At 48.1% G+C, this 25,998-nt stretch overlaps 1 protein-coding gene across 1 annotated transcript in view; it reads left to right on the top strand.

Moving 5' to 3' along the window:
* LOC146205933 (aquaporin AQPAe.a-like) overlaps positions 1 to 20,333 on the top strand; it is a 31,158-nt gene extending 10,825 nt beyond the window's left edge. Inside the window, exons 2-3 of the mRNA XM_084590594.1 lie at positions 15,043 to 15,123; positions 18,814 to 20,333. Coding sequence (XP_084446720.1) covers positions 15,043 to 15,123; positions 18,814 to 18,981 — 249 coding nt within the window. The 3' untranslated portion in view covers positions 18,982 to 20,333. The remainder of the gene's footprint in view (positions 1 to 15,042; positions 15,124 to 18,813) is intronic.
* The last annotated feature ends 5,665 nt before the right edge of the window (positions 20,334 to 25,998 follow it).

Raw genomic sequence — 25,998 nt, 5'->3', positions numbered from 1 at the left:
GAAGACTAACACGGCCAGCAAACTTCTTACAGTCCCTGGAAGTATGTATGTTAGAGATCGATATTAACAGAACCACGGCTATGTGCAAGCGCACCAGGAGGCCCTTTGAGTACATTTATGTATCTCTTTGGGTGAATTTTATTCTTCTCGGAGTAAGTTTCCTGAGTATCTAAACCACGTGCTGCAGAGTTGGAAAACCCTGGTTTGGGCCCCTTCTTCGCCGCTGTACCATTTTTTGCTAAAGTGCCGCCTGACCTAGCCAGCGTGAAATGGTTACGTTTCTAACGTTGTCATACAGTTGGGAAAACCGTCAATTCGCGGTCACTTGCTGTTCGCCGCATCCACCTGCGCGGCGGCCACTTAATGGCACGCGATTACCGAGAAGACGCATCCCGAGACGCGGAAAGAGCTCGAGCACGCCTCATTACGGCTCGTTCTGCGTGCGAATCGCCGCCGGTTGAAGAAGTCCTGTCATCGCGTCCGCTGCAGTGGTCCCGGAAAGAAAACCCAGCAGTGGTTAATGACAGCTCGTTTCAACAAGGCCTAACCTGCGTAACCTAGTAAGATGTGCGGTTCAGTGTGAGCCCACGAAGAGCGGCGGCCTTTGGCGGAACGTCGTTCCGGCGAGCTAATCGCCCTTGCGAGCGGCGTCCACTGAGGCTGCCGCCGCCGGCTCGGATATATGGGACCAGTTTGGGACCGCCGGAGAATTAAGGAAGCGCCGAAAATGCAATCGCAAAGGTGCACAAAGCAGAGACGCGCGCGATGCACATGCGCACAGCGCTCCTCCCCGAGTAGGTCACGGCTAGAGCATTCGCTTTTGGCGCTGCCGCCCGAAGGAGCCCGCGGAGATGCCGCGACGTGAAACGGTGTTTGTGAACTTCGGTCCTCGCTGATTTACGCGCCGGGTGACATCCCTCTCTGCGCGGCGCGCCGCTCGCTCATCGGAATGCTAAGCTTGGCGACACAGATGTGGGCTGGGTGCGATGGAATCTTCGGCCTTATTCTCGCACCGTGCGTGAGAGAGCTGCTTGAGGTTCAAGGTACGCAGCCTGATGGCGACACTGGGCTCCAGGAATGCTCTCAGCGTGCCCCCCCCCCCCCCCCCCCCCACACACACACACACAGCCGCAGTGTCCCCGAAAGTTGGCTTCCTGCGTGCTATTCTCATGACAGACGTCAAATTACCCCGTGTGGCAGCACGCTGTAGCCATATATACGCTGCGAGCCCTAATCGGAACCGAGGTCTGCATTATACCTTATGCAAAACGACGTTCCCGGCACGCTCGCTTTGGCATCCCACATACAGCTGCCGACAGTGGCGTATTCAAGGTGATAACAGATGATTCAGTATTCAAAGCTGCAGTGAAAAAAGGTGCGTGTTCAAGGTGATGAGGAGAATGCAATTTGACAGCGCTCGAGCTACCATTGCTCTAGTGACGTCAGTCATTCTACGTGCGCTATCGTCTAAATTATGTTACTCGCACAGCGACCGTCGGTTACCAGCTTCAAATTAAATCAGCTCCAGACGAAAATAAGTTTCAGTTACTCTCATGCATTGAACACAAACGCTTTCCTCTTTTTTTTTTTTTTTAAGTATAACCCGAGCTTAGGAAACGGCAAGGCATATGAACGGATAAAAGGGACAGAGAGAATAGATTCATGGAGCACATATTATACAGCCCTGTCTGTTCTTCCAAGCATAGTCGTCTTCGTACTGTATTTAGCCTCTACACTAGTGCCACGCGCCCAATTGGTTAGGTATGCCTACCCCTAAGTACTGAAAGCACAGTGCCCGCTCCATAGTGAATAAACCCAAGAGCGCCATGCCTAGAAATGGATGCCGAAAGCCATGAATGTACTTCGCGCTGCCTCATTCCGCTGCAACGTGACCTCGTCCAACACGTCACAGCTCTCGCGCACCTCTGCCCCCTTTTCGAAACCCTGAGAGATAGGACGTTTTGGCATTTCTTGTCATGCTGCCGCGGTAGGCTCGGTGCTAGTTGCATGCATACGCTGCGTTGCACAGAGTTTCTCTGCCGGAGGCATGCTAAGTACAATACAAGCTCTGGAGATGGTAGCCAAATACACTTAACAGTGGGTCATTTATGCCGCAAGATAAAAATTATCCGACTTCAAGACTCGCTGAAATTCAGTAATCATTTGCGGAAGCTCATTTGATTTCGCGATATATGGTCGCAACTTCCTCCCATATAACTGGCCATCAAAAATATATATGTGGAGTGTTTTTCATTCGCGCAGCGCTACTGCACTGCGAATATTAAAGGGCCCCTGAAACGGTACTTACTCAGTGGAAGAAATCCATAGACGTGGTCGTTGTGACTATTCGAGCGAAATTTAAAAGCTTTGCGTGAAGCCGATAATTTACAAATACTTTTTTAAAAGTGCACCTGGCAACTGCTCGCAACCGAGTAGGGGGACACGGGGCCCCAGCGCAAACCTGCCATGTGACGTCATCGGGGCTTGTTGGGTGCGCCCACTCACTGGACGCTCCCGACGCGGGCAGAACGAAGCATGATGAGGTGCCTTAGCGGCTTGTTTTGTTCAATTTTTCTTCCGCGCCGGCATGCGTTGAGTTGAGGGAAGAGAGCAGGCGATTCATTTTCGATCGTCGATATTTCTGGTGTTAGTGACGTTAGCCTCACTTTTGTGTGTGTGTATGTGTGTGTGGTACGCAGAGGACTTATGGGATACCTATTAGCCGTGTGCGTTTTATAGTGTTAGTAAATAGCTTTTCAATGTTCTTTAAAGCTATGATAAGCCGTGCTTGTGCGCTGCACGTGTGAAAAGAGACATGTGCAGAAAAGGGACAGAACCCAACAAATGTCATGTTCAATCTCGCGCTGCCGCCGCTGCTTGAGTCCGGCCGTGGTTCAATTTACCAGTCAGTGCTGTGCGAATAATCTGTCCGTAGCATGACGCACTTTGTTGCATGCCGCATAAACATGGCGAATGCGACCCTTCATGCGTAACCATCAACATGTCTTTATGTCAGACACGTCACAGAGGGTGCGTATTCCCATACCATGATGTTGTTAAAATGCGTCTTTTGTGAGCACACACACTAATGTAAGAAAAGAATGGAGAAAAAAAAAATCGAGATAGGTGTGTAATGCTTACAAAACAGCTTCACACGTGTGACAAACAAATCCTTGGAGGGACGAGGTGGCAAATTCCGAGTCATTCGTGAGAGCTCTTCACTCTGAAATACAGAACAGCGCGGAGAGAACAGCTCGCGGTACTCGGGCTTTTTTTTTTGGAGTTTTCCATGTTTCCACGTGTACGAGTTGGATGCTCACACCTCAAGCCGGTATCTTCCTTAGCAAAACGGTGACGACGAAGAAAGAGCGCTGCAATGATAAGATATTGCAGCGATGGTGACAAACATAGCTTCGACAACCGCAAGACACGGCAAGGATATCGCGTGAACGAGCTATATAGACAGCGCCTGGCCGCGACACTCGGGAACTACGCGCGGTACAAGAACCCCGGAAAGGTCTCTTGGAAAAGGAAAGAATGAAACACTGGTGGGGTAAAGCTGTAGAGAGCGCTTGAGTGCCTCTCCAGCATTTGGCACTAAATGTTTGTGGTTTCCAAAAGACGAGCTGAAATGACCTTGCCGATAAGGCGAGTGAAGGCCACAAACTGCAGGCGCAAACTCTAACCGCGTGACTGGGCCCGTTCGTACAAAAAGGCCCTGCCGCTCCCACCTGGGTTCTCGGAATACGACATCTCATCTGTAAATGAGCCGACCACGAGCGAGACTCGAGGAAAAGCCCGTCAAGACACACTCGCCACGTCACGCGCGCTGACACCCCTGAACCAATTTATAGTGAAAGCTTTGGCGTTTCATTCGTACTGCGGCGTATAGCTGTAACGTACCCCCTGTCGCGGAAAGAAAGAGCTTAGCCCTCGTGTCCTTGAATGCTTGAATCGCTAAACGCGCGCCCGCGGCTTCACTCATTGGTGTCGTTCTATTCGTCGCCGGCGTCATCGTCAGCCGGTTGCTCAATCGCGCGTCGCACATGTTAGCCTTTTTCCTTCCGACCGCGTTACGCGTCTCTTTCCTGGCTGCACTCATTCAGGACCTCCCAAGCAAACAGAGTAGCTTTTACTCGCCCCGGGAGGCACGTTTCAGTCGCCGCCGCCACTTTGTCTTCTTCTTTTCCTCACCTGGCATACATGAGGATGCGTCCCCGCTGATGGACCAGTGCCAGAAGAATGCGCTCTGGGAAACTTCTAGATGGAAGCGAATGGAAACAGTGGTTAGCGCATTTCGCGGCTCTGCTCCGGGATGCTGCCTGCCACTTTCTCAATCCGTCTCCATACGGGAGTGCTCTGCACATGTAGGCGTGCTTGCCACAACCCATCACAATTACACAAGACAGGCGGGCATTAACACAAATGTATAGCTGGGGATGCGTAAGCGCCTACAGGCAAACGCCTATAGGGCGCGGGCGGGTTGGTCATCTGGGCTTTCCTCGTCCTTATCGCGTGCACGGAGAATGAGAATAATAGGAGTAATCTCGATGTAGCGAATGAAGTGACGAAAGGAAAAAAAAAAAAGTAATGTGCTATACCGAGAACTGCCTGTTCGCGCTGTTCAGCGAGCGAAGAACAAGTGGACACTGACGGAGCCTAACGAATGATGATTGCTTGGCAGACGTATGGAAGTAAAAATGAAAACACACACGAACGCACATACACAGACGAAAACGTTACGCCCGCGCGCCTAATAGCGCACATCGCGAGAAATCGTGAGCCTCGATCTGGTCCTCCAGAATTACCGACGCGGATCTTCACTTGCTACGCGATGAACCATTAATTCTGTGATAACAATACGAAGATGAATGTCACAGAAAATAAAGGAGAGTTAACAGACAGCTTGCGCGCGTCTGAGAGTATAATGGATAAATTGGCATGGGCACAGTTTGATTCCAGCAAGCACAACATGTGCCTGTTTTAGCGCGTCTGCTTGTGCACTCTTTGTCGAGGCTAAACTTCGCTTCCCGCTGAACGCGCAAGAGTGGGCATTTAGCGGCTTCATACGTCTAGCGACACTGCGATTCTTTGGTGCGCTCTATACGACAGCTCCAACGAGTAGGCTGTCGTCATAATGACTCACTCTTATAACACTGTGTGCTGATGCTGAACTTTCTTCAGCTTGGCTTACGTCGGGGTACGTACTGCTATACGCGTCCCAGCCATATATGTCCGGAATCGATACCTACCTTTCATAGGACTCGAATGTCTTTTTTTTTTTATGCTTGCGCATCCCTGTGTATACGGCATCTTCCTCTGTTTTTTTGTTTTTTTTCCTCTTGCATAAACCAAGTGGGTGTGGCGCAGACGTTGTCTAGTTTGCATTTAAGTTTTGCTGTAATGTTCACAGCCTCTAAATTCGACTCTGCGGCTGTCCACGAAGCGGGGTATAGTCTCGTTTGTTTGAATTAAGCGTGAGATCATAAGGCAACATCCACAGAGTGGGGGCCTGCTCTGCTCACTCTATGCCCGGGTTAGAAAACGCCGAATTGCACGAGGAAAACGCATTGTTTCTTCAGATGTGCGCAAGTTAAGTCATTTGGAAACGAGAGGGACGCATCTCTTACAGCGGGCATATTGCGACGACAGCTTTAGGCGGAGCCGCCCCACTCTAGCTCAGTCTTGCATTTATTTTGTCCAACAGGTCCACTTTTCCTTGACTGATCACTGTTATCCGCTCGTCTCTTAGAAGGTGCCATCATGAGTGCTCTCTGCGCGTGACCACTTAGATCTGGTCATTTGGAGCCCACGATAGCAGCGCGTATACGTTGAAGCCAGCACCCGGCCGCGACAAGGCCCCATGCCCTTCACCGCTGCTGCTCGGCCGTCAGTTGCCATTACGACAGAATGACATCAGCCGATGCACAAACAATTTGTCGGCTAGCGATTATTGCCTTCGATAACAGTCGTGCACGCAAAATGTTTCGCGAGCAAATATATTTATGTGTGCGCCAAGCTGACTACGGTCAAACTAAAATATGCCACTAAGATGTTGTTCGTATAACGAGGTGAATCCTAAATGGGTAGATGAATAAGCCGCTTAGTCTCGCCGCTTAGCCGACGGAAAGAAATTCAAGTTTGCGCCACGCAAGCGCATGAAACATATATTGTCAGTTCCCTAGACGCAAACTCTTTCGATAGTTCAGAATTGAGTAGTCAGAGCCCTTGAACGGGGAAACTGAGGCGTTTTATGGCGAGTTTTCACCGGTGGTTTCCTGAAACCGAACCAGGAGCGCCCTCTGTTCTCGGCGCAGCTTTGTCGTCGACAAGGTGCCTTCAACAAAACGGCATCTCTTGACGACGCTCAAGGCTGTTGCTTGAGCCAAGGCAACGCGGCATGACATCGCGAGCTCAGTTTTAATTTTGCTTTTCAATCGCATACCTAATCTTAACCCCCCCCCCCCCCCCTTTTTTTCTTTTTTTTTCACGTGTGCTATACCATGATGGGCCCTGCCGCGGTGGCGCAGCGGCTAGGGCGCTGGAATGCTGTGCCCAAGGATGCGGTATCGAAAAGCGACGGAGACGAAAAGCGAGGCGCTCGTGTGCTGTGCGATGTCAGTGCACGTTAAAGGACCCCAGGTGGTCGAAATTTCCGGAGCCCTCCACTAAGGCGTCTATGAGAGCCTCGCTTTGGGACGTTAAACTCTATAAACGAAAACCAAATTACATATACCGTGATATATTGAAGTGCGAACATCGGCTTTGAAAAGAACACAATCTTTTCGCGTCTTGCAGTTCCGCTATAGTGCGAAATATTCATCACCAAGTTACAAATCGCTGTCCGCTGCATGCTAGAAAAAAAAAAAAAAAAAAAAAAACAAAGTAGCGTTAGTGTTCGGATACGGCCTTGTAGCAAAAGCAGTTGCCTCTTTACTTTTGCCACTGTTCCCTTTTAACTCGTGCACCCGAGAGTTCTGAACGCATGCATGAACTAGCTTTGTTCGCACATAACGGCCAGAATATTACAAGTTTAACTTATGACAATGCAGATTTCCATTATCTCTTGGATTTTTATAATACATAACAAGCCTAACCGACAAGACAAAGTTTCCTCTCTTTTCTGGAAAAACTTTCTTTGCTGCAGTTTTGGCAACACTCCAAATGCAAATGATTAAGTTTGGAGGGACATACGCACGAACGGGGCACTAAGACGTGTATGTATACGCATGCATCACCAAGTGTATTCACATGGTGTAGGTAATTTCGTGTTTCGAAGAAAATACAAAAGGGTCTTCGTCTCGAGGCAGCTCAGCTGCGCTCTCTCAAGGACGATAGTAACATTTGTCAATTTGAGGCGTTTTTAAACCAATGCAGTGCAGACCATTTACAAGCTATAGCCCCTATCCAGCCATAGTACTTGAGCACCTAGTTTAAATGAACCGTTATTTTCCTTAATGGTTAACGCTTCACAGGCACTCTCGGCAGGTCCTTTCGATAAATATCCTCGATTCACGTCAACGCGCCGCCTTTGTCAATGAAAACAAGACTACAGAAACACACGATTGCAGTCTGAGCACAAACACTTCGGGAAATGCACGCTCCTAATTGGGGAAAGGAACAGAAAAAAGAACTGATGTGGTTTAACCGTGCCTATTACCACCACCACCACCACCACCACCACCACCACCACCACCACCACCACCACCACCACCACCACCACCACCACCACCACCACCATCATCATCATCATCATCATCATCATCATCGTAACTAACTGCATTGCCATTATCATCGCTACTATCGTCCTCACGTTAGACGAGAAGAATTACGATCTGTTTCTCACGAGCCCGGCGTGGAATAGTTTTTGCTTATAGTAAGCAATGCTTATAGCCACACTTTGTCCTCTGGCTCATTGAAGGTAAAGCGTAAGCCGTCGCTGACCTTGGCCCGAGGTGGGATAGCGAAGCTCTCGCTTCAAAATTCCTTTTAAAAAACGAATAATTCGCCGCGTCTTGCGACGAACGCTGGCAACTGAGGGTGCGAACATAAACACGCCTTTTTGGCGCATTGGCGTCTTCGTTGCCAACTTCTCGGGCGTACACATCATAAAACGCTTGTTCGTACGATGTTTGTTTGCCACGAATCCCCCATGTTGCTCGACCGTGCCTGGCATGGACCATGCGCGCACATGCATAAAAACAACCACCCCGGCAAAACAAGCGCACGTCCGCGAGCTATTCCCAGAAATCAGGTGCCAACGACGCAACCAGCCGTGTTCGCAAAATAAAGCATAATGCGGAGGTTATAATTGCGTTTACGCAATACGGTTACGACGTTTCGCTACTCATGAATCTCTGTGCTGCCTTGGGGCTGTCGCTGCTTCGGTGGCAGCGTCCAGAAGGCGATCGGTTCGGGGTGACACGCGATCCCGAGCATCGCTTTCCGCTTGTTAGCCTCGCCTGGTCCCGCGCCAACTGTCCTGCTGTGGGCGATGCTAGCCTACATATAGGGCCCGATACATACAGCGCGAAGAGAATTCGAGTGAATCGTTCGTGTCGCCACACAACAGTGGGCGGCAGCCGATGGCGTATACGCATCCCACAACCTTCGTTTTTATTTCCTCTTAATGGGTCCCCGATTAATCTTCGTTGCGAATATCTACACGCTGAAGTGCAAAAGGCTGCCAGTTCGGCGAACAGCCCTATCGTAACTATGTGCTAACTGACAAGAGCGCACCTCAGAGAGGACGCGTACGTACATAAAAAGGAAATCCCGGACTTCGAGGTTATCGAGTGGAATGTATATTGCCCCATTCCGCCCACTTTCAGAACGCTCGCTCCAAGCACATACAACAAGGATCAGCCCACTTTGGCCGCATGGTTACCCACGGCGCAATCTGGATGACATTTGTTTAAGACATCAACGGACGGGCTGCAAACGCTACTTCAGTCTCTAAATCTGAATCAGTCAGCTATATATTTTCTTCGCGTTATTGCAACAGCTTCCCGAAGCCCTGGTATGCAGCTAGGATTTCTACTATGAAATATTTTCACTGTAGCAAGTGGATGAACGCGCGCGCGCGCGCGCGCGCGCGCGAGAGAGAGAGAGAGAGAGAGAGAGAGAGAGAGAGAGAGAGAGAGAGAGAGAGAGAGAGAGAGAGAGAGAGAGAGAGAGAGAGAGAGAGTAGAACTTTTTATTTAAACTAGCGGATGAAGGAGCTCCGGCCCTCCGTCGTTTGATAGATGGCGGAGCCCCGCCTCAGATGCAGGTCGGCAGATGTTGGCCGGCGGCGTCACAGGCCAGCTGGATGGCGGCTAACTGGAGCCCAGGGTCCGAGCTGCGCAGCATGGTCTCCCAGAGTTGCGGCGTCAGATTTAGGCCCCTCCTGGGAGAAAAGGGAAGGTTCCAGATGATGCGTTCGATGGTTCTCTCGAGTCACAGTTTATACGGTATTCTGATCATTCTCCTGGGAGCATGTGGCTCACTAGGAGCGGGTGTGGAAATGTCCCAGTATGAAGGCGACGGCCTGCCTGCAATTTAGGGTAGCGGCTGGCGGAGCAGCCACCTGCCTACTCAGTCGATAGTGCTGTAGAATTTCGGTGTAAGATTTAGCACACTCTACGCTCCCAGCACACTCTACGCTCCCCGCTCCAAGCCCCCCATCCCTGCCGCCGGCTCGGTGGTAGAGACAGCCCTCGAGCCATGACATAGGCGGATTCGTTGCCGGGAACGCCAGTGTGCGCCGGAGTCCGAATCAGTTGTACAGTTCGCGAGATTGGATATTGGAGTAATATTCGATTCGCCTGGGGGGCAATCAGACCACGACTGTTGGATATTGGAGTAATATTCGATTCGCCTGGGGGGCAATCAGCCCACGACTGCAATTTCGTGTGGAAGTTTTGCTGTCGCAGACCACGAAAGACACCTTCGACTGTGCGCAGGCTAGAGCTACAGCCACTTCCTCAGCTATCTCCGGAGATCTAGTTTTCAGGGTGACCGCGGTGATCGGTCTACCCGACCCGCTCGTTACCGCTGCAACCATCAAGGGGCTTGTACCACCGGCAGCATCTACAAAGGGTACTTCCTCCGGCGGCAGGCGGCTAAGTTTCCTACTGAGCATTTGAGCTCTCTTTTCCATACGCTCCTTATGGTGTTCGGGATGAATGTTTTTTTTTTTTTTTCTTTTTTCTTTTTCAGCGGAGGTATCCATAGCCTGTCCCGTATAGCCATGTCTATTTAAGATTTTGGCTGGGCGCCTCCGCAAGTGCCGATCCCAGTTTTTCTAGTATGGATCTGCCTGTGGCAGTTAAGCGGAGCCGCTCTACCTGTGAAGTGTGCACCGCCTCCGCGATCTCATTCCAAGTGTTATGGATGCCCAGTCGCAGGAGGCTAGCGGTGGAAGTACAGCGCGGGAGACCAAGGGCTCTTTTATTACTTGTGTCTGATTTCTCTTGTTCTGCTGCCTTAAGGGGTAAGTATGGCGTAGAATAGCTGATTCGACTGATGATAAATGCCTGGATTATGCGCACAAGATTCTTTCCCTTAAGTCCTCTGCCTTTGCTCGAAACTCGGCGGATTAGGCTGACTATTTGTGATACATGCTGCTCAACCCTCTTAATAATTTCTCCGTTATAGCCATTATCTTGGAGAGAGAGACCTACTATAAGGATCTGCGATACCCGGGGCACTTGTTGTCCTTGTACCGAAATCTGCATATCCACTTTGCGCTCGTTCCGCAGGTACCGTGGATTGTAAATAAAGAGCTCTGATTTTTCCGGCGAGCATGCAAGCCCACGTTCTGCTGCAAACTTCACGGTCGTGTCCACCGCCTCTTGTAGCTTGCGTTCAATTTCGGTATCGCTGCCCCGGCTGATCCATAGTGTAATGTCGTCAGCATAAATACTAAAATTTAGATAAGGGTAACGGCGTAGTTGTTGTGGTAATTTCGCCATTGCTACGTTGAAGAGAAGAGGCGAGAGTACCGAGCCCTGGGGGGTACCCTACTGCCCAGAGGAAAGAGTGATGATGTGCTATCGCGGAATTTAAAGCGCGCACTACGTCCACTTAAAGCGTTTTTGACACACGTATATGTTTTTGCCCCTACATTCAATGTCGACACGCCGTCCATGACTCCCTGGTGCGAGATATTATCAAATGCCTTCTTTAGATCGAGCCCAAGGATGACCTTAGCATCTTTACTCTTGGACCGGATAATGTCATGCTCCAATTGGATCATGAGGTCTTGTGTCGAGAGATGAGAGCGGAAGCCTATCATTTCCCGCGGGAAAAGGTCGTGTCTGTCGATGTACTTGGTGAGCCTGGTTAGAATGACATGCTCCAGTAGCTTTCCCAAGCATGATGTTAGAGATATTGGCCGTAAATTGTCTATCTGAAGCGGTTTACCAGGCTTGGCTGTGAGAATAATGTCAGCCGTTTTCCATTGCTGAGGTATTTCCTCTTTTTCCCAGCACTCCTGCATAAGCTGAGTTAGTGCGTCTACGGATTCGTCATCTAGTGATACCATCTGGGCCCGGCGCCGTGTTGGTTCTAAGCAGAAGAATCTCTGTTCTCACTTCTGCTCTGCTAATAGGGACATCAAGTTCATCATTGGCGTCCCCTTAGTAATCTGGAAGGGGTCTCGTGCTTGTATAGCCAACGTATAAGTCTTGTAACTTTTGAAAGAACTTCTCATCATCTCCTGGACAGGAGTGTCTAATTTTCATGAGGCTAGTGCCTGCTTGAGCTTTCGAGCTCGCTGGGTCCAGGAGGTGACGAATAAGTCCCCAGGTCTTTGGCATGCTATTCTCCATGTGTTCGCATCGATCCCCCCAGTTTTTCTCGCATAGCTTGAAAGCGTAGTCTTCAATGGCCTTATTATGCCGAGCTGTCTTGCGCCTTAGGTTACGATTCCACCCCAGCCCTGAAGTCTCCGTTCCATTCATTCCTTTGCCTCCCACATGTGGAGAAGACGACTATACAATAAATCCAGGGCGTTACACTCCATCGAGATATTTAGTCGCTACCCGGACGTCAAACTTTAGTTGTGCAACCCACGTGTCGAGGTCGGTTATTTTGCTTTTATTTTCGCGTGTCCTGTTGTCCCGGAATTTATCCCGTTCCACTATCGCCGGTTTTGCACGACGCTTGGGCCCGGGGCCATCTCCGAGTTTAAGCGCGATTATGTAGTGGTCGCTACCGTAGTTCAGGTGTGTATTGCTCCACTGTGGACTGAGGGCGCGCCTAAATAGTGTGAGGTCGGGGGATGTATCGACGCTAACACTGTTCCCAATTCGTGTCGGACAGGTAGGATCTGTATGCATAGTGCACCCTAGATCTTGTATATCCTCCCACAACTGCCTTCCTTTCGGGCAAGGCGTACAGTATGGTTTTGGCTACTATACTATCAACAATGGCGACGCCTTTTAACCAGAATCAAGGTACTCATCTGAAGTCGCTCTAAGAAGTATAACTATAAGCAGGTGTTTTCAAAATCTGCGTTTCCACGTTTACTGCACGCGGAAAGGTTCCGTTTGTTTCCGCTGGAAAAGGCCCGGAGAGAAACAAACCTCCCACGAAGGGGTTATCGAGTACCATTCGTGGGCGGTCGGAGAATATATGCGCCCCAGGGACCCGTCCTTAACTGAGCCAATGCATCGTCGTTTACTCCGTTGCGATGTTCCCGACATCCGCATTCGCGTTGTTAATCGCAAAGTACAGGGTGTGTGCAACTTCCAAGACGGTAGGCATGAACGCGGCGGCGGCGGCGACGGCGGCGCGCTGACCTCGACCTTCGTCCGTGCACTCTGGCGCGGTAACCTTGGCAGAGCTGCCACGATGAAACGAATCGTTCCCGTGACTGCACCGCTCGGTTCTGCAGCTCCTCCGATGTTGCCTTCGGTGCTGTCCTTGTGGCAGTTATTGAGGTCTGCTTCGTGGCCGTGTACCGGTACGCGCACGCATTAGACGCGTACACACTCGGCGAGCTGCGGCCACCGCCATGGACGTCGCCATCAACTGCGCTTCCGTTCGTAAGAATGCCAGGCTGGGACGAAACAGCCGCCCACACACGGTATGCCGTGCGTTTACCTTAGAATTCTATTGTTCGCTCTTGATTGCCTCCTCGTTACTTTATGGATACGAGTAACGACATTGCTAATAAATTGCTGTTATTCAGCCTTTCACGGGTTATTAGTTCTGGGTTTCTACTCGACTTCTCTCCTCTTCCTCCATCTCCTTTTTTATTTTGTCGCTAACGAGACCTTTCACCGATGAAAAGGTACCTTTTTACATGGAGTTGTCGCAAACACGTCATAGGCGGGCGGCTTATTTACCCAATTAGCTGGTTCATCGGAACCATCATCTTCATCATTTCGATCCCACAGACACGCGCATACATATAGGCTAAACAAATTCAATCTTTGTGGCAAGAATTTGTGCCAATAATTGTTTTGCAGCCGAATTAACCAAGCTCTGGATTTCTCTGCAGGTTATGTTGATTGCTACCTTTCACGGGATGCATGCTAAATGAATGCTGGCGCAGAGACTGCCGTCGTCCATAAACGGCTCATCCGCTTAGATACATATATATACGCATATTCCGTCTATGTACTTATCTGCAAGCTCTTACTGTTTTTGTCCTAACGGCGGGCAGAAGTGCAGCCTTTCTCTACAGTCTTCCAATTTCGTGATTGTATAAAAACGATTGTTGAACCTACTTGGCTGCTTTTTTTCGTCATCAATAACATATAGAAAGAACCAGTACAAAGTTAGCAGTTCACACGGCGGCTACGTTCCGATAAAGGCGAGGTTGATGTCGTTGCATGTTAAAGAGCCCCAGGCGGTCGAAACTTTCTTGAGTCCTCAACCACAGCGCCTCTCTAAGTCGCATTAGGAAGTTAAACCCCTTAAACTAAGTTAAACAAAACTGAGCCTTTGGAATCTTTAAATTTTACTCAAGATTTTTTTTCTTTCTGCGTCTATAAAGCTGTTTCATTGCAGATCATTATATGTGGGTTTGTTGAAACTATTGCGCACATACTTTGTGACTGTCCTCAGTATGAGCGCGAGCGTGCTTTCCTGCAGCTGCTACACTCCGTCGCTTAGACTCTCGCGCTCTTACTGAAGAAAAGATTCTGGGCCCTTGGATGTTTCCTTCATCACAAAGAAAATCAGTGAAGGTGCTACTTACGTTTTTAAAGGACTCGGGGTTGAGTTCAAGACTTTAACGTCACGCTCTTTACCCCCTTTCACTATAGGTCTCTAGACATGTTATAGACTCCTTCCCTTCGCGCTCTTTCTTTCCTTTTTCTCCCTTTGTTCCCCTCCCCACGTGTAGGGTAGCCTACTGGCCGGTTAACTTCCCTGCCTTTATCTCTCTCTCTCTCTCTCTCTCTCTCTCTCTCTCTCTCTCTCTCTCTCTCTCTGTGATTGCCAAATAATATTTAAACACTCTCACTTAACAACCAGCCTTGCTTCGTAGGCTACGATTCCCATCAAATTTCGCGACCAGTTGATGAGAAAGCGAATTACAAACTCGCTGCATCGCTTTGGAAGGAAATCTCCGCCTGTTCGTCCGGCTGCTCTGACGTTCAGCTGAATTTCAGCGTTGATTCTAGCAGGCTTGTGCCAGCGAGGCATTGCGTGTACTGTGACGAATATCTTCCTCCTTCGCGGATTTCGGAGAGCTGCGCCGGATTGCCGATTCTATACATTCATGGTCGTGTGACCGCCATAATATAGTGTTGATGAATATCATGCGAAAAAAATCCGGTGCTACGCAGATCTGCCCGAAGAGTGAGAGTTCTAACTGCACAGCACGCTTGCAATTTGGTTTCGCTGTTCGGAATTCTGCAGATAGCGCTGGGTGAGCGTGGTCTTCGCATAGTGCCGTGCGCGCCGCAGTGGGTTCCAGTCCAGCATGCCTATCACTTCGCGGACCATCAATCGCGCTATCGCCCAGCTGTCATAGAACGCGAAGATATGCGCATGCGCCGTGTGCACAGTAGTGGCGGTCACAATTTTCATCTCTCTGTCTTCCAGGTCCGGTACACAGGGGCTGGCATGAACGTGGCGCGGTCTTTCGGTCCGGCGGTGATGTCTGGAATGTTCGACGATCACTGGGTAAGTAAAAATGCGGACGTTCCTTATGATCAATTCGACCGGTCAGGACCAAATGATTCGATCCCTAACAGCGTCATTTTGAGCGTTCAGCTTGCCTGTCATTTCGACCCCTTGGACCCACACTGCAACGCGATCGTCTGTATATCAGCGCGGCCCCATTAGAAGACGTTTCTTCTGGGAAAGCGTAGCTCAGAGTGCCATTAACATCACAATCAACCCCAGCGTTCAAGCTTCATAATCTACAGAGCGCGCAATGTATGCGATTCTGGGCTCTGGTTACAGACCTTGAGTGAGTTTACGCTGCGAGCCATCGGCGCGGAATGCGATAATGTTAATGGTGCGCCTTAATTAAGAATTTTGCGCAGTGGTTCGAGATTAATGGGACCAGGCAGCAGTATATAAAGCCGCTCCTTCTGCACTGCTGCACTAATGTGTGCTGTCTTCCATAAGGCAATGCGCGTAGTCTTTTCGCAGTTATAGCGACTTAAGCTGTATAATATGACTTCACACTTCACACAACGGTGCCATAAACGTCACTTTCTGCGGAGTACACAAAGCCTTTCAAGTGTCTCCAAAGGACGTACGTCTGCTCTGTGTGGCGTTTTCTTTTCAGTAGCGCGATGGGGCGTTTGCACAGAAATTTGACGCAGGACTCAATCCTATCGACGCCGCTACCAGAATAATAGCGAATCTGTGCTGATACTCATGCAAGTCGATTAGCTACGAAGCAGGTCATTGCGCACCAGTGCGAATTCCAGGCGGCGCGTATGCGGACATCAAATTTCTCGACACGCAGAACACAGTTAGGCGACGCCGCCGGCCTTTGATTCGCTGGTAATGTTAAAATTATTCTCACTTTGAGCCCCACAAAAGGACAGGAAAACGCCTTTGATTTAGGCTCGTTGCCATTCTGGATTCGCAGCTTCGACACTCAATACGAATTAGTTCCCTGTGTCTACCTGAGGCCGAGGCTTTGCCACTCGTTTTGGTGGAAATTTGTGGAGAGTCCAGACAGACGCAAAGAGGAAACTTCACAGAAAGGGAAGCAGGTTTCGTCTCGGAAAAGGCAAAATCCCGTAATTTTTTGCTGTTCTTATAGTCATGTTTACAGGCTTCGATGCCGTAAATATTTGGAGCATGATCCTGAATGCGTTGGTTGTCACGTGGATCGTCCCACGATTCGTGGACCTTGGCGTCACCAGAGTATAGTGCCTGTCATTCTAGTTCACCGGACGCATATAACAAGAAGACAAAATTAGCGAAGGTGTGCGGAATCCTTAGATAGAGAGAGAGAGAGAGAAACAAGTGCTATAAGTTGATTCAGCGCTGTAGGAAGAGGGAGCATGCGTTGTTGACGTTGTATTATCGACGTCACACTGTCGATAATTCTATAAATTTCGTTATTAGGCTGCATTCTTATTAGTTCATTTACAATTGCCACGAAAAAGCGCTGTACCGTCTGTGAGCTTGCTGAAATTCTTCATGTTTTCTGAAAAAAAAAAAAAAAAAAAAGAAGAATCAGCCATTGAAAGTGTGGGCACATACACGTCGTCAGCGCGGAGGAAAAAGCTGTCGAAAGCAAGTGACGAGTCCGGTTTGCCAGCAAAAGCTCAGCTCGGGAAGTCCCTGGCGGGATGCTAAATATGGAAGAAGGAATATATAACTTAAATACGAATGAATTGGAAATACCCTAAGCTATGAACGAAGTATACGCCCAGACGATTGCGCGTCTGGCCGTACGATTGCGATGATGGCCGAACGTTTCTTTGCGCGTACAATGTTTGCTAGGCCGGCAAGCGATTCTTCTCTTATTGCAAGCAACAATGCAACCATTTCATATGGCTACACGTAAAATAAATTAGAGTAGAGTGTTGCAACAACATTTTTTCAATGAGATCAGCATTCTGCTGCAGAATTATCGGTGTCCATGCCTGATTGGCTGAAAAGGAAGAAGTGGGTGCAAGCTCGAAAATGCAGACGACGGTCTGTCCCAGCGGTCACATCGATAAAGTAGAGGGAAATATGAAAATTTGCAATTAAAGTTCAAGCCTCCCTTCCTGGTACCTGCCTTGTACCTTTCGCGTACATATATGTTCCCTCATGCACCATAGACGTGCGTGCGAACATAGTGCGGCCTTGGTAATGACAAGTGCAGTTGTACCTCGAGACATGCGCCCGCATAGTCAAAACGTCCTTATCCAGAACAGCATACTTACCGACTTCATGCACCAGCATTTGACTTACAGCTTTCGTGTCACAAACCGATTCAGGACTTTATAAGTGAATGTCACTCTGCAGCTGTGGGCAAGGGCAGGGACATTTTGTATATACACCAAAAGCGAAAAGCATATATGCTATAGGGAGCTTACATGAAGCGATGCATGCCGGGTAATCCGCCATGATGATGTCGCTGGCAGCAGACGGCGGGCAGCACAGTCAGTGAGAAATTGAGCAAGTTCCTTGTATTTTCTACGGTCCACCGAGCAAATACACGGCTTTTCGTGCGCTGCTCTTACGTGCGTGCAGTTGTTAACAGATTCCTGAGGAACGTACGCGTCTACGCTGTGCCCGAAAAATCGGGCGCACTATGAAGAAATGCAATTGCAGTGCAACGCGGACCTGTTCTAGCTACGCGACAACGACTGACTGCACTATGCGTCTGGACCTGGCCTCTCGTCGACATCGCCGGCATTCATAATTCTAGTTCTAGCAAGTATGTAGTTTGATACTTGCCTGCACTGGCGTCGATCTCACGTGTGGCTCGTGCGAGCCATTCGCGTCGGCGTCGCTAGAGGAATCACTTGCCTTCTCGCCCTCATGCAGACGTATTGTTGGAATAGTGAAGAACCAGAATTCGGCCTGTCCGATCGCGCCAGCATCGTCTGCGCGCACTACGCGACTATGTAGACGAGGTTGTGTGGCAGTGCCGTGCTGCGTCGTCTGCTGCCAACGACAACATCATGGCGGATTACCCAGCATGCATCGCTTCATGCAAGCTCCCTATATAGCCTTGAACTCCACCGAGACCAAATTAGGAAGTGCACTAGACGTTTGACAGCATATGCTACCGCGCCTGTGCTACAAACATTGGCTCAGCCATTTCCGAGCAGAGGGCGTCGTTATCGTCGTAGTTCGTTGTGACCGAAAGCCTCCAGACTCACATGCGGGTTCAAAGCGGGGAAGGATCAGGAGGCGTCATACTGTTGCCTTTTTCAGTTCTGAAGGTCTATAGTAAATAGGTTTTTATCAGGGTTTCGAGGGGCGGAATGCTCTCTCTTATGTTTCCGGTATTGGCATGTAAACGACTCGAAGATGCTAGTAAGGAATATGAGAGACTATACGTATAATGGAGGACCTAGGACTATATTTTGCCTCCTGGGGTTTGGCGTAACCTATAGGCTGACAACACATGGTCAAAGTGTCATAACATACCAGAGTACCGTTTCACATCGATCTGGAAGTCTCTTCTCGACTCTAGTCCGTACCCAGGGATGAGAGTTACAGCGTGCTTGTGTTAGCCATATTGCTATGTACCTTGTAACACGGAAACCCGCTCTATAAGGGTCCTGCAGACTCCAATGCGCAGAGCTCCCTGGATTCTGGCTTCATTACGGATTGATGTGCTATATCACCTTGTCGTCCTTACAGCTGTTCATGTGATAAAAATGGTCCTCCGCACTTGTCACGTAGGTCTTCTGGCTGGGTCCCATCCTCGGAGGCGTGATCGCCGCCGTGGTGTACGAGAACGTGTTCCAGGCGCCGCCCATCACCAGCGAGGATTTGGACAAGGCCCAGATCACGGCCATGGCAAAGCTCGCGAACAAAGAGGTGGTCGCCGACCGCACCACGTCAATCTGAGTCCGCGGGACTCGGGAAAAGCGACCTAGTGAATGCTCCTGAGCTCCGTCCCGTTCACGGCGTGCCATCACATTTTTCTTCAACGGTGTCGAACGCTGGGACGTCAGGGCAGGGGTTGCTGCTTCTTCCGTCCTTACTGTTCCTATATCACTGAGGCACAACTCCAGCGCTAGCGAGACATCTATTGGGGCCAGCTACAGTAGTCATTCTACGCAAAGAAGGAAGGATTGTATAAATGTGTGCGATATGGGACTGACGCGTTCACATATACTTTTAAATAGATCAGCCCGCTAGTTTAAGTTGGCGGTGTTCATGTAACGTCCCAGTTTTGTCACCTGCCTCGCACGCATTTTTACAGCGCACGTCATGCTTCGCCATAGCCGCTCAAGACATTTTGGCGGTGCCATGCTGTGGCTATTACTGCGTTTCTCATACTAATTTGACAAGTATTCGTTTGTATAAAATGCCACAGAAGAGGAAAGGCTGCAAAGTTCACCGTTTTAAATGCAAAAGCAAACTCATTATAATCCGTCATCTTTTTGCTTCACATCATGACCTGTATGATCAATGTTTTCTGGTTACCTGAATTTGCAGAACAAAAAAAGAACATTAGCATCATCAGACGCAAGTTCAAAATATTGTAATTATTAATGCTTCGCATTTATGAAACCATTGTATCACCATGACAATTCTAAATGCGAACATCACTGGTGCAGTTCACAAAAACTGATACTTATGAGTATAATCAAACAAATGTCAACGATATATTTCATACAGTTCATATTTCATCGCAACAACACATGTACTCCATTATCATTATTTAGCTGGACAGGAGCTCAGCCTGTGGACCTACTTTCATTAGATCGCCACGTCCATCTACATACCCTGTTGCTTACAACAGTAGCGAGCGTTGACTGAGCTCATTAGCACTTTATATTAAGCACGCAGCAGATTCGCATTGCGAGGCTTTATGCATTGTGCCATTTCCTTGTGCCTCACGTAGGCCTAACCGAAACCGCACTAAGGTGACAGTGCGGCTGTTTGATTACAAGCGGTGTGCTTCACTTCAAACTGCGTCGCTTGCCACGACTGCCAATGCAGTTACAATAAGTTGAACACATGGCATGCATGCAGCGAATGTAAATGCTTCACTTCAAACTGCGTCGCTTGCCACGACTGCCAATGCAGTTACAATAAGTTGAACACATGGCATGCATGCAGCGAATGTAAATACAGATGCGTGTTTTCATTGCAGTCGCCCTGACTCATTCCGCGACAGCCATGCATGCGCATTCTAGGAGTCAGTGCCGTTCTTGAGGTCATTGTAATAAAGATACTTATATTTAATGTCATCTTGTCTGCGTCTTCTTTCAATCAGTATGGCGACCGTGGCACATGTGGGCTGGCTGGATTCTCTAGCAGCCAAAATTGGGAACACGAGACGATCGCGCAGCCCCGGCTCACTGCACAGCGTCATCACCACCACCACCACAACCACCCCCACCAAAGAAACAGGCGCTGCCGCCATAACGCGAGACACGCTCTGCGAAGAAAAAAAAAAATCTGAAAAAGAAAGAAAAAATTCTGGAAGCAACGCCCGCCACTATTCGCCGCGAGATCGACCTAGAGGTGGCGCCACCGTCACTCCGGTAGTGTGGATCGGCAGCCGGCGGCGTTCGCAGAAACGCACGCTGCGTAGGTCTGCTTCCGAGTTTACGGCGGGTTTGTTGGCGATGAAAACGCGTCTTCTGCAGTATTTCTGCAATATTGCAGAAAGAGATCCAAAGATTTCGCCAATGCAGCAGAAGAAGAGCGCATTTTAGGAAAACAAAGCACGCAACCACCAGACTTCCAGATTTACTTTGCGCGTTTTTTGCGCTGTACCGTGCTCACGCGCCTAATGCTTGGGCCTGCCTAATGACAGCTTTGTTTTTCTTATCGGCTTTTAAACAGTTTGCTCGTGTCTCATGCGAGTGAGACCGGCGAATTTAGTGTCAAGCCCACGCTGATACCTGCAATACATTAGATTGAATCGAGAAAGCCTGGTTCATTATATCGTACTTGACTCGAGGACTAAGAAGGTTAAATGTAGCATTGGCAGCGCACTGCATGGCGAGTTGCTTTAGACTGAGTGCACATCAACTCTGGCCCAGACAACCACGCACAAGTATGCCCCAAAAATGAGATCACGCCGACACTATACAGGAAACCTCGCCGCACAGGAAAGCTGATTGTTCGCGTGTACAGTGCTGAGTGGATTGAATTTGCCGAGATGCTTTTTGCGGCCACTGTCATAGAATGTGATAGTGTATTAATGCATGCGCCACTAACTGTAAATGATTTCTTGAAACCGAGGAAAGTATAAGGGATTTCTGATGTGTGTGATGTTAATGTATAACGGTAAATTAGTAGTGTAATTATTTTGTTTTGCAATGCCAATAAATTTCACCGTGTGAGAGAACTTTTACACACTTGACAGAATTTACGATAATCAGCGATTAATTTTCAGTAACGTTAAAGTGCAAGCTACGATTGCCAAAGATTGTTCCAACTACCGCACGATCGCGCTTATTTCGCATGCTAGCAAGGTGATGTTAAAAATCCTGCAAGGTAGGCTGCAGCAGTATGTGGATCGGGAGCTTCCGGATGTGCAAGCTGGGTTTCGCAAGGGCAGAGGAACTAGAGACCAGATTGCCAACCTTCGCTGGATCATGGAAAAAGCAAAAGAGTTCCAGAAACCCATTTACTTCTGCTTTATTGATTATGCGAAAGCGTTTGACTGCGTAGATCACAGCAGATTGTGGCAAGCTCTCCAAGAGATGGGAGTTCCAATTCACCTCATCTGTCTCCTCAGGAACCTTTATGAAGGGCAAGAGGCCACAGTCAGAACTGGGCATGGTCTTACTGACTGGTTTCCGACTGAGAAAGGGGTGAGGCAAGGCTGCATACTGTCGCCCTGCCTATTTAACCTATATGCAGAGTGCATCATGAGGAAGGCCGGTCTGGACGAGTCTTCAGCTGGAGTGAAGATTGCTGGAAAACGTATCAACAACCTTAGATATGCGGATGATACCACTTTAATGGCAGAAAGTGAAGTGGAACTCAAGAGACTTCTGATGCGCGTACAAGAAGAGAGTGAGAAGTTTGGGCTTAAACTGAATATTAAAAAGACGAAGATCATGGCGTCTTGCCCTATCAAGTCCTGGAGCATCAATGGACAAGAAGTGGAAGCTGTGACAGATTTTCTGTTCTTGGGCGCCAAGATTACCTCGGAAGGAGACTGCAGCCATGAAATTAGGAGACGCCTGCTTCTGGGAAAGAGAGCAATGGTTAGCCTTGACCGCCTAGTAAAGAGCAGAGACATTAGTCTGCCAACCAAGATCCGTATAACCCGTGCTATGGTCTTTCCAGTTGTGATGTATGGATGCGAGAGTTGGACTGTGAAAAAGGCTGACCGCCGAAGAATTGACGCGTTTGAATTGTGGTGCTGGCGAAGACTCTTAAGAGTTTTTTGGACTGCCAGAAGATCAAATCAGTCGATATTGTCGACCATAAACCCTGACTGCTCATTGGAGGGTCAAATTCTAAAGTTAAAGCTCAGCTACTTTGGTCATCTGATGAGAAGAGAGGAGTCGCTGGAGAAAGATTTGATGTTGGGAAAGGTTGAGGGTCGCCGGAGAAGGGGTAGGCAGCGAACGCGATGGTTAGATGGCATTCTCGAGGCATTGCAGATGAAGCTATGTGATGTTAAGAAGATAGTGAGAGACCGGAAAGCATGGCGTGACATGGTCCATAGGGTCACGAAGAGTCGGACACGACTGAACGCCTGAACTGAACTGAACGATTCACTCGCTGCGAAGACATCGTTATAAACTGCGCATGGGCACTGTCATGTTCTGGGAAGCAATTTTACAGGCTGAAAATTTCTTTATCACTAATTATTTAGCAGTGACTAAATATTATGCGAAGTAAAATATTAGGGTTGCTTCCAAAACAGATGCCGGATATAAAACTATTTCGAAAGAAATGGAGGTCATCTTATCATGCGACAATAAAAATGTATTTATTCCCGAACTAAACACTGATATTTAAGCCCGCATAAAGCTGTTTTACTCCCCTTGTCCGAAACGACGAGTTTGCTCGGAAGACAGCACTTGGATGAAAAGGGATTATAATGATTATAATAGGCTACCAGTAAAGTACAATAATCTAGGTGTATTATGTAATATTTAGGGTAACAATTAGGTGCAGGGAATATGTTTCTCAAACATTCGAGCATTTCTATAAAGCCAAATGTGCTCACTAAAACTTTTACGGATGCACAGAAGCCTTCAACAACAAAAAAAAAAAAAAGAAAAAGAAAAGAAATGCACATTGGCCCGGGTTTAACGCTTGAAAACGGCATTGGCTATGACGGATGATTGCAGAGGCTGGTTTTGGTGTAGTTTTTTTTTTTATTATTAACACCACATTTACCACGTGGGATTGTTTATTGTGCAGTCAAATCCCACAGCAGAGGAGCGCCTTTCGAAACGGTTGTGATTGAATCCCCCGTTCTCGAAACCAGCAGTCGAGCGCCCTTACCATTGAGACACCGCGACAGAGGTTTAAAAGCAAAACAAATATATATATATATATATATATATATATATATATATATATATATATATATATATATATATATATATATATATATATATATATATATATATATATATATATATATATATATATATATATATATATATATATATATATATACATACTCACACAACTCTATCGTGAATACAGAAGGCATAGTAGGCATAGAGTGGTCTGTTCAAACTGCATTCTGCTATATGAAGCAGTCTGCGGTGGCATATGTTTCAGTAGCTGCGGTATTCCAAACAGAAACGGGAATATGCGATTTCTGAGCGTTTGCATTAACGTTTATTGACGGCAGCGACCTGTTTTGTTTTGACACGGCGGTAACGACAGTACCACTTCGTTTGAGACATTGCATGCCAAAGGATCTCAAGCGCCGAAGACCGCGATGGATGATGTCCTTATCCAAGCATGACATGCTCGATACGGACAAGTATATATATTTTTTAATGAAGCGTGGGGTTATAGACTGTTCATATTTATTTTGCAAGAGGCATATAGGTAAGCAAAAGCTCACAGGAACCGCGAAACAAACAAAAACACTCCTGTACACGCCGCACGCGCGCGTAAATCACTGCGGGCTGGCATGCGACGCGAAAACGCATCCACACTGAGTAAGTTTCGCCGCTGAGCCGCAAGGTGGCGACTCTGCTCGATCTCGAGGCAGATGGGGCCCTTGATGAAAAGAGAAATGGAACTTAGACAAAACATAAACGCAAAATTAAACGACGATCAAATAGCGCAGATAGCAGCAGATACAGAGGAAGCAATAGAGAAAAGCCCCATGGAAGACTGGGATTATGAACAGGTATAACTACTCATAAGGAGGAAAATTCAGGAGGTTAAAGAGGCAAACCGCTGGAATGGAAGAAGGAAGCCACGGAGCTGGTGGAATAAGGAAATCAGGGAAGCTATTGAACAACGACGGGCTGCTTCAAGGGAACACCGAGTGGCAAAGAAAGCACAGGTACCTCAGGAGGAAATCGACCAAAAATGGGAATCATACCGACAAAAGAAACTTGAGGTACAGGCCCTCGTCCACAGTAAAATAAAGCAGTGCACCGATCGCTGGATGGCTGACATACACGATGCCTCTAGAGGCGGAGCAAGAAAATTCTGGAACCATATAAGCTGGCTAGGGAAGAAGAATCAAAGAAAGCAGGATCGGATTCAAGATAACGAGGGAAATTGTTTAAAGGGAGACAACGCAGTGAACTACATTACATCAGTTAGAGCCGAGTCATTTAAGAGCGACGATAGGGCAATCTCCGCAAATCAGGAAGCAACACAAGGTAGCAGAATACAAAGCAGCTTAGAACTGACCAATCTAAAGTGGAAAAAGGCAGAAAAAAATATTCCTAAAAACACATCTACAGGAATAGATGGAATTCCGATCAAGCTGATTAATGAACTCGGTCCAAAAAGTAAGGAAACGTTGTTAAAAGCTCTGGAAACACTCATAACGAATAAGCAAATTCCGGACAGCTGGCGGCAGAGTAAAATGAATTTGATTTATAAAGAGAAAGGAGACAGGATGCACATAAAATCCTACAGGCCGATTACCATAACATCTGAATGTACAGGGCCGGCTTGCACGATAAAGTCCGAGCTAAGTCCAGACTTAAATGGTGTCTTTAGAAAGACCAAGCTTATTTAAGACGGCTCGTGTTCCGAACGTTGAACGCTTCGGGTTCATGTTCACCAGAGTGGCTTCCCAGAACGGCCTCAGCAACCACTTGGGGCATTTTTCCTCGTAACACAATCTTAAGCCGCAAAAAGCAATGGCACGAATTTTACACAACGCAAAATTGACGGAATGTGTACATCTTACAGCAAGGATAGTGCCAGCGCATCCCTGTATTTCCCTAATTTCTCTACTTAGACACCTGGCGTCCTTGTGTCTTAACCAAGACAGCACTAGAGTCGTAATCATACAAGCGACTTATTCAAGTCAGGACTGAAGCCCAGTCTTGACTCCAGTCTTAAGCGGCCATGCTAGTGGCCTATTATTTAGACTCCAGTTAAGTCTGGACTTAGCTAAGACAGTCTTAAGATTGTTTTGTGCAAGCGGGCCCAGGTTAGCCATGCAGGCGGCGAAATTAAAGGTACAAGCATGGGTAGAAAGTAACAAGATACTCGGAGAACTTCAGAACGGCTTTAGAAATGGTAGGCGCTTAGATGATAGCCTGTTCGTGCTTACCCAATGCATCGAAATATCTAGAGTGGAAAATAGACCTTTGTATTTGGCCTTCCTGGACATAAACGGGGCGTACGACAACGTAAGCAGGGAACTCCTGTGGAACATATTAAAAGAAGGTATCGGTTATGAGATAATAGAGTTCCTACAGGAAATATACCGGGATAACAAAGTAG

Source organism: Amblyomma maculatum, chromosome 1, assembly GCF_055883805.1.
Source record: "Amblyomma maculatum isolate TAMU_Amacu chromosome 1, ASM5588380v1, whole genome shotgun sequence".
Classification (NCBI taxonomy): Eukaryota; Metazoa; Arthropoda; class Arachnida; order Ixodida; family Ixodidae; genus Amblyomma; species Amblyomma maculatum.
Note: the sequence above shows the minus strand (reverse complement) of the source record. Positions and strands in the feature narration are given on the sequence as shown.